This window comes from Podarcis filfolensis (genome assembly GCF_964270895.1).
Source record: "Podarcis filfolensis genome assembly, chromosome: 13".
NCBI lineage: Eukaryota > Metazoa > Chordata > Lepidosauria > Squamata > Lacertidae > Podarcis > Podarcis filfolensis.
In genome coordinates, this window is record NC_139615.1 from 5,423,135 (window position 1) to 5,436,856 (window position 13,722).

A 13,722-nucleotide genomic window follows, 5' to 3' on the forward strand; every position below is an offset into this window, starting at 1 on the left:
CACCTTCAACAACTGATAGATTCATTGTGGCACCTGTCGTAGAGTCTTCTTCACCGGTTGCGTGAAGCTAATCTGTTCTTTCAGTTATTTGGTAAGAAGTTACTGCAGTCCTGGGCCGCTCTGAGCTTGCACACTTCTGAACTTGGCACAGAAGTATCACACACAGGCACTACACTACTTGCACTCCATGGCCCGATTACAATATTTGCGTGTACAGGTCCGCTGAGAACCACGCCACAGCACAAATCGGTTAAGTTTCCAAGTTGCTAGAAGGCTCTGCTTTGTATAGCCAAGAGAGAGTTGCATTACTGGTAAACACACAAGTAGAGCTTAACTGCAACCAGCTCCCAATGGATTGCACTTAGGGTACTCTACCCCTCGCCTATTCCCCAAAAAGAGACCCCCGTGTTGAACTTTCGGCGACATCTAGATTTATTTGCTGAAATTAATTTGAAGACAGAAATGATAAGCTCCATAGGCTGACATCCTCCGATCTCTTTGCCTAGGGAGCATCAAAGAGAGACAAATGCGGGTGGCTTTCAGAAAGGTGTTAAATAAAGCCCCATTTTTAAAAAAACCCAAGTGCAATTTTTTTTACTCATCCGTGCAAACCGGCCCTCTTCAATTAATCCCAATTCCTTCCCATCACTCCGTCGCTCATTTTCTGGGGCCGGCACTGCAATCGTGCCTTATAGCAATTTAACCCGAAGCTCGTTGTCAGATGTGTTACTTGACTCGATGAAAGAAGCGGCTGCCGCGAAGTTCCCGGCCGAAAAGCCTCCCTTTCTTCACCGCCCGGGAGCAGACCCCCCGGGCTACCTTATGCCGGACCTCCCGCGCCCGCTTCTTAAAAGCAGCATTTGCTATTTTCGTCGAAAAGCAAAAGTTTGCAAATTTTCAGGCCGGGAGAGCGAGCCGAGGCTGAGTTCCCCGCTCTTTTCCGGAGGAGCCCTGCCACCCCGGAGCGTGAAAACCAGGTGTCCGAAAGCCCGCATCCTCCCCATCGATCCAGCCTGGAACGGGAGGGATCCGCGGACGGGACTCGGAGTAATCGACTCTTTTGTGCGGGTTAAGAAACACAAAAGTTGCCCGGACCAGGAGCCCAGGTCTGGCTGTCAAAGCGCCGTGCTCGGAACGCACCAATCAGCGCGCAGCTCCTCCCCTATAAATACGAGGCAGCGCCGCCGCCGCGTCCATTCAGCTTCTGCTTTGGTGACTCGACGGTGTGCTCGGGGGGCGGTATAGTTTCGGATCAGGATGACTGAAGAGGTTCCCGCCGCGCCCGTCGCCGCGCTGCCGGCTGTCAAGGCTCCCGCGAAGAAGGCCAAGAAGGCGGCGGCCGCCGCCCCGAAGTCCCGCAAGGCCTCGGGCCCCAGCGTGACGGAGCTGCTGACCCAGGCGGTGACGGCGTCCAAGGAGCGCGGCGGCGTCTCCCTGGCCGCGCTGAAGAAGTCGCTGGCGGCCGCCGGCTACGACGTGGAGCGGAACAACAGCCGCATCAAGCTGGGCCTGAAGAGCCTGGTGACCCGGGGGATCCTGCTGCAGACCAAGGGCACGGGCGCCTCGGGCTCCTTTAAGCTCAATAAGAAGCAGGCGGACAACAAGGACAAGGCGCCCAAGAAGAAGCCGGCGGCGGCGGCCGCGAAAAGCAAAAAGCCCGCGGCCAAGAAGCCCGCCAGCGCCGCCAAGAAGGTGAAGAAGGCAGCCGCCACCAAGAAGGGCGTCAAGAAGCCGGCCAAGAAGCCCGCGGCAGGCGCCAGGAAGGCCGCCAAGAGCCCCAAGAAGCCCAAGGCGGCGGCGGCCAAAAGCAAGAAGGCCGCCAAGAGCCCCGCCAAGGCGAAGGCAGCCAAGCCCAAAGCGAAGCCCAAGACCCCCAAGGCGAAAGTCGCCAAGCCCAAGAAGGCGGCGCCGAAAAAGAAGTAGGAAGGACCCGCTCGGCTTCCGCGAGAGGCAGCAGCGCTCCTCGTTAACCCCAAAGGCTCTTTTAAGAGCCACCCACAAATTCAAAGAAAGTGCTGAATTTCTCTTGCCATGTGAGGTGCTTCGATCATGTGATGCAAGCGCCGCAGTTGTAGAATCGTAGTTGGTCCCATCCCTTGCACAGTCCCCCTTCCAATTCGAAACCGGACCGGACCCCGCTGAGCAATTGTGTGCTAGTAACGTTATTGCTGCAATTCTAGGCTTTCCTTTTAATCGGGTATCCTGTTGCTGATTCCACCCCCCGGCTTTTTCATCCGTGCCAAGTCACTTGACATTAATGTTTCTGCAACTTTGTTTTACGGGGGGCGGGGAGAGACCACGTGGCAATGGGGTGGGCGTGGAGAAAGCAAGTGGTTGCTTCCATGATACTGTTTTTAGACGGGAGGGGGCGGGTAAAAATGGATTTGCTTTCCCTTAGTGAAAGAATGCTAGCTACCCCAGGGCCTGCTAAAACGGGGGAAAAGTCGAAGGGGCAAGATCCACGTGAGACGCCAGTAAACTGCACAGAAGTACCACGCCGCCGTGTCCACTTTAAAATTCTCAGCAACTGGTGCTTAATGCACAATACCTAACTGGCAATTGAACATAAAATTGCAGTAATTAACAGCTTTTTAAGATTATGTGGTGGCTCTTAAAAGAGCCTTTGGGTTTTTGAACGTAGGAGGCCCCTACTTTGACAACGAATATCTTAAGCCCTTTCTCCGCGGATGCGGCGAGCCAGCTGGATATCTTTGGGCATGATGGTGACCCGCTTGGCGTGGATGGCGCACAGGTTGGTATCTTCGAAAAGCCCCACCAGGTAAGCCTCGCTCGCCTCCTGAAGGGCCATCACCGCAGAGCTCTGGAAGCGCAGGTCAGTCTTGAAATCCTGCGCGATCTCCCGCACCAGGCGCTGGAAGGGCAGCTTGCGAATCAGCAGCTCGGTGGACTTCTGGTAGCGACGGATCTCTCGCAGGGCGACAGTCCCAGGGCGGTAGCGGTGAGGCTTCTTCACGCCCCCGGTAGCCGGGGCGCTCTTCCGGGCAGCTTTGGTCGCCAGCTGCTTCCGAGGCGCCTTCCCGCCGGTGGACTTGCGAGCGGTCTGCTTGGTACGAGCCATAGCAAGCGAAGCAAAGGACTCTCTTCAGCAAATGAGACAAAGAGCCCGGTTGCTGGTTATTTATAGACCGCTCTCGCAGTCTTGATTGGCTGAAGACTGAGCATTGTCAGTTGGAAAGTTTGAATTTCCTGGGCTGAACAGCAATTGGCTAGACAAGATCACGCAAGAGGGCAAAGTGGGGCGGGGCCACGGCCTGTTTTTTTTTTTTTCCGCCAGGACTCTCATTGAGCAGCTGCAAACAGAGTGCATTTGATTGGACGAAATTGAGTCACAGTTCTGCAACGCCCAATTTATGCCTAAGTTTTCATTCTGGTCGGAAATTTCTCTATATAAGGAGAGGGAGCTCTTACCTATACCGCATTTTGTTTTTTGAGTCCTTGTAGGAGGTTTGGTTGGCAAGCATGTCTGGTCGTGGGAAAGGTGGGAAAGGTTTGGGTAAGGGAGGCGCCAAGAGGCATCGCAAGGTGCTTCGTGACAATATCCAGGGCATCACGAAGCCTGCAATCCGCCGCCTGGCTCGCCGTGGCGGAGTCAAGCGCATCTCGGGCTTGATCTACGAGGAGACCCGCGGCGTCCTGAAGGTCTTTCTGGAAAATGTCATCCGCGACGCCGTGACTTACACCGAGCACGCCAAGAGGAAGACTGTAACCGCCATGGATGTCGTGTACGCTCTGAAACGCCAGGGTCGCACTCTGTACGGCTTTGGTGGCTAATTCTAAATATCAAGGTTGCAGCTTGAAGCCAAAGGCCCTTTTAAGGGCCGCCCACCTTTTCATGAAAAGAGTTATATACTTTACCTTATTTTCTCTGTTATGGATAGACTTAATCCAAAGCTTTAGACAGTGGTTTTCAAACTACCGGTAATCTGGGCCACACTCAGAATATTTACTACATATTCCAGAAATATTTTTGTGTGTGTGGCATACTATATACTACGCTGAAATGTTTAAATGTTCGTTTTTCCGATCTTCCCGCTACATTCTCATTCGCTTGCCATACTAGTAACACCCTTTTGAGAACCACTGCTTTATAATAGCGCCTGTATTTAAACATAGGCGCGTACATGTGTTATCAACATTGAGATCCTTGTAAAGTGAAATGGATAATGGGAACAGGAAGAAAGGCAGACCGAGCGCATGGGCTTAGCCAGAATTTATTGGGGGGCGTGCAGGCTTTTAAGATGGCAGCAGCGAGTGCAGGGCATATAAATTTACAATATAGCGTTCTCAGAAATCCAGTTTGAAACTTTCAGCAATATAAACTCAGCTCTCTTATGACAGAGTGGACGGCTCTGAAAAGAGCCTTTGTGAAGTCCAGACGCCGCGGTCTGATTTTTACTGGGCCTTCACTTTGTGATCTTGGGCAGGACGCCGCCCTGGGGGACGGTGCCTTTGGCCAGCAGCTTGTTCAGCTCCTGGTCGTTGCGGATGGCCAGCTGCAGGTGCCGAGGGATGATGCGCGCCTTCATGTTGTCCCGCGCCGCGTTGCCGGCCAGCTCCAGGATCTCGGCGGTCAGGTACTCCAGCACCGCCGCCGTGTAGACAGGGGCTCCGGCTCCCACGCGCTTCGCGTAGTGCCCTTTGCGAAGCAGGCGGTGCACTCGACCCACAGGGAACTGCAAGCCCGCCCTGGACGAGCGAGACATCGCCTTGCCCTTGGCTTTGCCGCCCTGCTTTCCACGGTCAGACATCGTACAGCCAAATCCACCAAGAACTACAACAACGAAGAGCAGAATGAGAAACACAATCTTGCAAGCCGCCTATTTATTTACTCCCGATGGATTCTTTCCGTCAAATCTGATTGAGTGAAAGAGAGATACGACGTGCCTAGCACCCAATGAGAGTGTGTCTTCTTGCAACCAACCAGAAAGTTACATTTAAATTACGCATACGCTTGAGCGAGCCAATAGAAATGTCACATGGGGCGAGTTTATATTTGCATGTTCCGCTTTCAAAAAAAGGGAGGGTTACGTCATTGCTCTTCCGTCTGAGAAATTAACGATGGTGACCATATTAAGATTGTTAAAAAACGAAAAGGAATACCTTTGATTGGTGTTTTTTCTTAACGTGACAAACTATGACCAGTACTTATATTCAGAGCACAATATAAAATTAAAGTCAAACAAGCAAACTACATTCTCTTTTGTCTGTGCACGCGTGTAAATACTGTATTGGGAAAGGCATGTGTCCTTGTACTTCTGCCACAGAAGCGAAAGCTAATAGCGTGAAAGGAGACCAGAACATCGAGGCAGCACCCAAGGCCTTATTGTTAATTTTTAAACGTATAGACTCAGGCTGATCGTTATCCTCATTTAATTGTGGGCTAAGTGGTTGGTTTACAATAACCATGCAATGAAAGACGCTACATGGATTAGATGACCATTGGGATCCCTTCCAACTCTACAATTTTATAATTCTAATGCGACATAAACCTCTGAAATTTACAGTATTCTTTTCTAATTCCTGCTCCTCACAATTTTGCAAATGTTAGGATAAGAGTTTTCAGGTTCTGTTTTACTCTTTCCCCCGCCTCTACGCTACTATTTTGTTTTCCCATTCTGTTCTGCACCATTTCCAGATTACAGTACTGTACCAGTACTTAGTATCACCGGACAGAATCATAATTTTGTAAATTATGAAACGTGTCTATAACTCTCCCGGCTGCACTATCCTCCCCAAATCAAAGGCACATATCCGTTTGAGGAGAAAGCTCTGTTTTGATTGGAGAGTTTAAAATGCCCAGAAGCTGATTGGTGGAAAGTATAGCCTATAACGTTATGGAGTTTGGAAAGAGGGCGTGGCTCAGTCAAAGGCTAACATTTGCCCTTTCAGTCTTCCCTCTGGTCGGACTTTGCTGTATAAAAGAAGCTGCAGCACTACTTCTCGCTTACTTCAGTCTTCAATCGCACCGAGTGTTATCTTGTTACCATGTCTGGTCGTGGAAAAGGCGGGAAAGGTTTGGGCAAGGGAGGCGCCAAGAGGCATCGCAAGGTGCTTCGTGACAATATCCAGGGCATCACGAAGCCTGCAATCCGCCGCCTAGCTCGCCGTGGCGGAGTCAAGCGCATCTCGGGCTTGATCTACGAGGAGACCCGCGGAGTCCTAAAGGTCTTTCTGGAGAATGTCATCCGGGATGCCGTGACTTACACCGAGCACGCCAAGAGGAAGACTGTGACCGCCATGGATGTCGTGTACGCTCTGAAGCGCCAGGGTCGCACTCTGTACGGCTTCGGCGGCTAATCAGGATATCAAGACTATTACAAACGAGCTCAAAGGCCCTTTTAAGGGCCGCCCACCATTTCATGAAAAGAGCTGACACAGTTTGGGTTGCTAAAAGCGTTTTTTGCTTAGGTAACCTTGTTTATCTGAAATATATATGAGCCACTTTGGAAAGCGTAATGCTGCATCTAAACGCGTGGGATTGTTCCAGACGTGCCCAGTAATTAAGTGAGGCGATTTAAGTAAGTGCTGGGAAGTCGTGTAAAAAACACATTTTGGTATATGCAGTGGAGGCAACGAAGGATAGTTGTCATTAATAGCAGCAGCAGTACTGATCGGTAGACATTGGAAACGTAGAAAAATGGTGATCTGGGAGAGAGCACTAACCTAAAAACGGGCTAGGAGGGCAGCAAAAATACCGAGACTACAAGGCTGCGTTGTCTTCATATTGTAACAACTTTGTCTCTTTCCCCAAACTTTAGAAGCCTATAGCGTGTCTAAAAGATATAAAGTGTTGCTAGGTGAATGAAGGATGGGGAAACAGGTGATTTCTACACTTTCCGACCTACGTAGCTGCTGGCTCCACTATTCCGGGATCAGCTTTTTGGGGCGTGCCATGTCCATGCAGTTTATTGCCCGGGGTTTACCTTCCTCTGCTATTAACACCCCACCCCGCTCCAAAGCTGCATTGCGGCAGGCAGCTCCTGTTTCCAGAACTTTACTTCGCAACGTTGTTGGTGATACGGAAAGGGGGGGGGCATGTCTTCTTCACCTTCTTCTTCGCTACAATATATCAATTTATTTCCAATTGTCAATGTCAAAAGGGACTAAAATGTATAAAATTCTTAGAAAATCAACGTGCCAATTTGCTCAATTTCTCTAGGACTCCATCACACCTCCCCTGTCCTCCATAATCCCTCAAGCCAGGTGTCAAGACCCTAATCCTGTCAAATCACTCTGCCAAGCCTTTCCTCCAGGAAATGCCAGTACATGGACCATTGTCTTCTCATCAGGATGTGCTTATCTGCGCATATCTCCAGCTCTGCATATTCCCCCCTCCCTCCTCCATATGTTAATCCTGTGTAACCCAACCTCTTCTTAATGTATTTATGATGTAATCTGTGTAACCCAACCTCTCTTTAATGCATTCATGATGTAACTGGGATGTATTTTGCACTGTATTCTGGGACATGGAGGGAAGTTTCAAAAGTTTATGTCACCCCTTTCCCGCTGTTCAATCTCGCCTTGAACCTGTTGCGCAATAAACTTGGATCTTCTGCATCTTGCTCCTATCTCCGGCTGAGCTCATTTTTCCTCCGCAGGGACCCGCGGACTTAGTCCGACGAGCTGGGTGGCTGAGCAGCCTCGCACCCAGATTTTTACCGTAACATTGGTGAAAAGAAACCCCTTGCTTTTTACTACACGTTTCGGGTGCAAGAACGCGCATTTCTTAAGGGCAGCCTTGGAAGCGTAGAAAACTCTTTCGGGAAACTGGGTGATTCATAAAAGAGCCTGCGGAGGGGCAGGGTAGTTTCGCTGCTCAAAGGAAAACGTGAGAATGCTTGCAGCCAAATCTTGCTTTCTATATACAGTACTCACCTTTAGCATCCGAGAGACGGCGCTGATTGGATGAGAATGGAACTCGCTCGCCAATGAAGACGTGGCTTTATCGCCCTAGCCAATCAGAATGCTGATTCCGGAAATAACCAATAAGGTTCCCCCTAAAAAAATCTCTATGGAGGTTTTAAAGCAGAGGTTGGATGACCATATGTCATGAATGATCTAGCTGGGATTCCAGCATTGCAGGGGTCAGACTAGATGACCCTCGGGGGTTCTAAATGTCAAAGAGAAAAACAACTACCAGACTTTTAGAAGACATCTGAAGGCAGCCTTGTTTAGGGAAGCTTTTAATGTTTAATAGGTTATTGTATTTTAATATTCTGTTGGAAGCCGCCCAGAGCGGCTGGGGAAACCCAGCCAGATGGGTGGGGTATAAATAATAAATTATTATTATTATTATTATTATTATTATTATTATTATTATTATTCCTTCCAAATCTACGATTCTGTGATTCTGTGAAATGGCTAGCTTAGCTCTTGGAAACAGAATAAGGAAGGCCGCCATTCCAGCACTGGGGAAACTGAGGAGCATAGCTCACTCGATTGGCTGTGTACCAGGAAACCCGCCCCCCCCCCAATCATTCAGTTTGTACAAACTTCACACACCCTCACACTCACACACTACATACGCTACGCTTCTGTTATAAATTCACAGAAAATCAACCATACATTGGATTTGCACTGTTCCACTTTTATTTTACTCCATGAAGGAAGGACTACAAAATGGGGAAGGTTTGATACAGGGCAGCCATAATCCCTTCATCATCCCAGCACATCCACAGGAGCCCTGCCCAGTTGCTATGCCAACCCTGATGGTCCTAGACAGAAGACAATCAAGATCACAAAGAACTTGCATGTGGGAGTGGATTCAGCATGGACTGGAACAAAGGACAATGATCAGATCTTCCCTCTGGGGGCAGGAAACTGCAAACTCCCCTCTGTCACCTGGAAAGTACTCATGGGGAGGGGGAAAGGGGGAACCAGCCAGGTGACAGGACACTCAGGTTACCACCACAACTCCTCCCTCAACCCCTCCTTTTTGTGATGTATGTATGATGTTTCTGGGGGTGGTCTTGATCTACAGGGTGGCAATTTCAAAAGTCTTTATAAGGCCTTGCGGGCCATTTTTCTGGGTACTTCCTCTCTCCTGCAGGTGAGGGGAGCACCCTGTTGCAACAGTTCAATAAAGGCCAAGCCTACAGGCTGCTGTTTTGCTTCAAGTTATCCTTGTTGGTGTCTTTGTTTTTGTCCAAGGGAGCCCTCGGATTTTTCCGTTAACAGCTGTGCAGCGACAGGCCAGCTGCACCCAGGCCTCCTCTCCCTCAAATGTCATTAAGGGGCAGCCATTTCATCAAGATACCTCATTGGCAGAGATAGGAAGCAGAGATCATTACATCCACTTAGCCTAAGGCAGGGGTAGGCAAACTAAGGCCCGGGGGCCGGATCCGGCCCAGTCGCCTTCTCAACCCGGCTCACGGACAATCCGGGAATCAGCATGTTTTTACATGAGTAGAATGTGTGCTTTTATTTAAAATGCATCTCTGGGTTATTTGTGGGGCATAGGAATTCGTTCATCCCCTCCCCCAAATATAGTCCAGCCCCCTGCATGGTCTGAGGGACAGTGGACCGGCCCCCTGCTGAAAAAGGTTGCTGACCCCTCACCTAAGGCCCCAGGTACTGCCTCCAAACTATGCCTCCTGGTCAGGAGGATTTTGGCCATCGCATGGGAGAAGAGTCTCAAAGATATGCTCTCCCAAGCCCACAATCCCAGCATGTTCACACTCCTGTCTCAGCGACTTTTATTTATTTTATTTTCAGTTTAATGTCTCAGCGACTTCTATGCTGGCTTGGAGATGTCCACAGAACTGAAGAGGGCAGGATCCCCAAGAATGTGCTCTATGGAGATCAGGCTTCAGGCACCCAGTCCATTGGCAGACCAACTCTGCGTTACAAAGATGTCTGCAAGGTTGACATGAAGGTTGGCGACATCAACCCCACTGTGTGGGAATCCCTTGCAGACAACCACTGGGTCTGGAGATAGTCTTGTTGTGCATCCATAGCAGTGGCCAGAGAAGGAATGTTTAGGGAAGCTTTTAATGTTTAATAGGTTATTGTATTTTAGTGTTTTGTTGGAAGCCGCCCAGAGTGACTGGGGAAACCCAGCCAGATGGGCGGGGTATAAATTATTATTATTATTAGGAATGACTGCAGTGAGAAGAAACGCCATTGCACATCTGCAGCAGCAAAACTGGATGCCTTCATCTGCCCCAGCAGCAACAAAACATGTCTCTCCCATATTGTCCCTACAGCCACAGCAGGCACTGCAACCTTCAAACAGTTCGATTTCACCACCAATAGTACCCTCCTCCATTGCCTCCCAAGACAGACAGATGCCAACAACAGGCCAATAAGGGAACAGCTGTCTAGAAATTGGTGCCTGAGTTTATTCTCCTCTTCCCGCCTTGTTCCTTTTTCCTTGTGTGTTGTGTGATTTTTTTTTTTAAAAAAATTGGTCTGTTTGTTTATTTACTAGAAGGTAAGCATGCAGGTAGCAAATGTCTTGTTCTGATTGATATAAGCCAGTCTGGGAGATGTTTTTGGCTGAAGAGCAGGGGACAAATGCTCTAAATAAGTAAACAAATAAAGATGACCCATTTCAAATCCTTGCGTTTATTTTTAATTCCATTTTTGCCAACCCCTCCACCCCCAAGCTACCCCTGCCCCCGGGCTCGTAAGCAACAGCTGCCCATAGCCTACAGGGGATGGTGTTGAATCCTGTATTTTTAAAATAGTTTTATTTATTTATTAACGTTCTTATGTTACATCGGTAAACATTGTCATATTACATCACAAGGCTTATTATAATATAATTTTCAGCATGTATACAAAGTTTATATACCCGTTGCTCGGTCCCTGCTCCTGCCAACCTAGCAGTTCGAAAGCACGTCAAAGTGCAAGTAGATAAATAGGGACTGCTCCCCGGCGGGAAGGTAAACGGCGTTCCCGTGCGCTGCTCTGGTTCGCCAGAAGCGGCTTAGTCATGCTGGCCACATGACCCGGAAGCTGTCTGCAGACAAGCGCAGGTTCCCGGCCTATAGAGCGAGGTGAGCGCGCAACCCCAGAGTCGGTCACGACTGGACCTGATGGTCAGGGGTACCTTTACCTTTACCTTTATATACCTAAAGAAAAGAAACAAGGACAAAAATCTATTTCAAAATCATATACAGTGGTATCTCAGTTTAAGTACTTAATTCGTTCCGGAGGTCCGTACTTAACCTGAAACTGTTCTTAACCAGAAGCACCACTTTAGCTAATGGGGCCTCCTGCTGCTGCCGCGCCTCCAGAGCACGATTTCTGTTCTCATCCTGAAGCAAAGTTCTTAACCTGAAGCACTATTTCTGGGTTAGCGGAGTCTGTAACCTGAAGCGTATGTAACCCGAGGTACCACTGTATGTACCAACACTTTGGACTTCCTGTCCATCCCGTTGTATATTCCTTTTTTTTTACAAATCAATGTACTCTTATTATTGTATATTTCTTTACATTTTATCTAATACATCCCTATATCAATATATACCCTTGGTCTTATTTCTCAACTCAGTCTCTCTCCAGCGTCAATCGAATGCTAGCATAGATAGCGAACCTTTACTGTATTTTTGAACATATATCTTATATCTATCCCACTTTTCTGTAATTTTTTGTTTTGAATTGCCTCTCAGGCTATTTGTCAACTGCGCCATTTCAGCAAATTCTTGTAGCTTGTTATGCAATCTCTTATTGTCGGGACTTCTTCTTCCTTCCACCCCTTTGCCACCAAAGTCTGAGCTGCAGCAGCCATTGCATGAATCCTGTATTTAAATTATTTGTAATTCGATGGAAGTCTGTCCCTTGTTCAGAAAAAGTAACAGCTGTTGTAGCCTCCCTGTGTTTTAGCCACAACCACACACCCCTTTCCCACCGCAAAATATTGTGGAAAGTTTGGCTGAAACAGAAGCGACCGCAACAGCCCAACAATGCCGTCTACCTTAAGTTTAAAACAGATATACACAGTTAAGAGACACAAGAAAATCCAGATTTTGCTACATTAGCTGAGAAGGTGGTTGTTGTTGTTTAGTCGTCTAGTTGTGTCCGACTCTTCGTGACCCCCTGGACCAGAGCACGCCAGGCCCTCCTGTCTTCCACTGCCTCCCGCAGTTTAGTCAAACTCATGCTGATAGCTTCGAGAACACTGTCCCACCATCTCGTCCTCCGTCGTCCCCTTCTCCTTGTGCCCTCCATCTTTCCCAACATCAGGGTCTTTTCCAGGGAGTCTTCTCTTCTCATGAGGTGGCCAAAGTCTTGGAGCCTCAGCTTCAGGATCTGGCCTTCCAGTGAGCACTCAGGGCTGATTTCCTTCAGAATGGACAGGTTTGATCTTCTTGCAGTCCAGGGGACTCTCAAGAGTCTCCTCCAGCACCATAAGCTGAGAAGGTAGGTTTGCTTTTGGCCTCTAGAGGCCGCTAGAGACTGCAGTGAAGCCAGGAGCACATTTTTCCAAGCGGAGCTGTTCCAACAGGACCTAGAATATTTACTGTCTCCCTCCCACTGTAAACGTCTGACATTCCTTCTTTGTAAATTGGAAGCAAAGCAAAAAAGCACCAGACTCCTTCGATAAGTGCTCAGCCAAATATATTATGATTACCTACATGTCTCAAATTAAAAGAAAGGGAAAATTATCCCCAACTAATTAAGCAACAATGTAAAATTTAAAAAGACAAGAGCAAGAAGATTCAATTAGCTTTACAATAAGTCTATGTACACAAAATCTTATGGCTGTGGTGACCCAAAACATTGAGAACACTCTCAGGATGGCCAGATTTTAGTCATTTCCTCACTAGGATGGGCAAAGTGAGAAATGTTCTTGAGACTTGCTTGTTTCAAAGTCCCTCCTTTCCCTATTAGGAAGCATTAGCGAAATATTTATTTAGAAAACCCAGATTCGTAGTGTGTCCTAGACCTGGACCTGTTTTAATTCTTTTTATTACCTTTTTAACCTAATGTGCCGAGCCTATTTTGGGGCCATTATATGTTTTATATACATCCGCATTTTAGATTCCCGGCGCTGGCATCTAAATTTTTACATTATTGTCTTAGGGTAATTTAAATGTCATAATGCCAGTAATATCGTTTTGAATTTTGTTTGGTTGCTTCTCTCTAGCATTTTTGTCTTATCCTGCTATGGCTGTATGCTAATGCAATAAAGGTTTGATTGATTGAACCCAGATTCCCAGCAGGCAGGTGCCTCAACAGAACTTCTCTAGCTCCCTCAAGGAAAGGTATATTCTTCCTTTTCCATTTCCGCCTTGCTGTTTAGTGTGGGTTTTTGTGGCAAAATTGCCAAGCTCCCCGTTTGAAAATGGTCAGGTATTTCTTTTACTCCTTAGATCAGGAATCAGCAAATTTTTTCAGCAGGGGGCCTGTCCACTGTCCCTCAGACCTTGTGGGGCGGCGGACTATATTCTGAAGAAAAAAAAAGAACGAATTCCTATGCCCCACAAATAACCCAGAGATGCATTTTCAATAAAAGGACACATTGTACTCATGTAAAAACACACTGATTCCTGGACCATCCGTGGGCCGGATTTAGAAGGCGATTGGGCCGGATCCAGCCCCTGGGCCTTAGTTTGCCTACCCATGCCTTAGATCAAGATGTGTAAATATTGTGTGGGTTGCTGTCTCCTCGCTTTGTATGATTTTGCTGTCTGATAATTGGGATTTTGCTTCTGTGATTTTTTCCCCCTGCCATTTTTGTTTCATACAAAAATA

At 48.0% G+C, this 13,722-nt stretch overlaps 5 protein-coding genes across 5 annotated transcripts; 3 read left to right on the forward strand and 2 right to left on the reverse strand.

Moving 5' to 3' along the window:
• Window positions 1–408: 408 nt before the first annotated feature.
• LOC310747519 (histone H3.2) lies at window positions 409–3,079 on the reverse strand (the record flags this gene model as incomplete). The annotated part of the gene is made up of 1 exon (XM_083581974.1): window positions 409–3,079. The coding sequence occupies one exon, from the start codon at window positions 3,077–3,079 to the stop codon at window positions 2,669–2,671; it is 411 nt and encodes a 136-aa protein (XP_083438100.1). The 3' UTR covers window positions 409–2,668.
• LOC310747518 (histone H1.2-like) lies at window positions 1,258–5,209 on the forward strand (the record flags this gene model as incomplete). The annotated part of the gene is made up of 1 exon (XM_083581973.1): window positions 1,258–5,209. The coding sequence occupies one exon, from the start codon at window positions 1,258–1,260 to the stop codon at window positions 1,921–1,923; it is 666 nt and encodes a 221-aa protein (XP_083438099.1). The 3' UTR covers window positions 1,924–5,209.
• LOC310747521 (histone H4) lies at window positions 3,481–3,792 on the forward strand (the record flags this gene model as incomplete). The annotated part of the gene is made up of 1 exon (XM_083581976.1): window positions 3,481–3,792. One exon carries the CDS (start codon window positions 3,481–3,483, stop codon window positions 3,790–3,792), a length of 312 nt encoding a protein of 103 aa, XP_083438102.1.
• Window positions 4,236–4,769, reverse strand: LOC310747520 (histone H2A-like; the record flags this gene model as incomplete). The annotated part of the gene is made up of 1 exon (XM_083581975.1): window positions 4,236–4,769. One exon carries the CDS (start codon window positions 4,767–4,769, stop codon window positions 4,425–4,427), a length of 345 nt encoding a protein of 114 aa, XP_083438101.1. The 3' UTR covers window positions 4,236–4,424.
• A 786-nt stretch (window positions 5,210–5,995) lies between the features above and the next one.
• LOC310747522 (histone H4) lies at window positions 5,996–10,002 on the forward strand. Its single transcript, XM_083581977.1, has 2 exons — window positions 5,996–6,429; window positions 9,736–10,002. The coding sequence occupies exon 1, from the start codon at window positions 6,007–6,009 to the stop codon at window positions 6,316–6,318; it is 312 nt and encodes a 103-aa protein (XP_083438103.1). The 5' UTR covers window positions 5,996–6,006; the 3' UTR covers window positions 6,319–6,429; window positions 9,736–10,002.
• The last annotated feature ends 3,720 nt before the right edge of the window (window positions 10,003–13,722 follow it).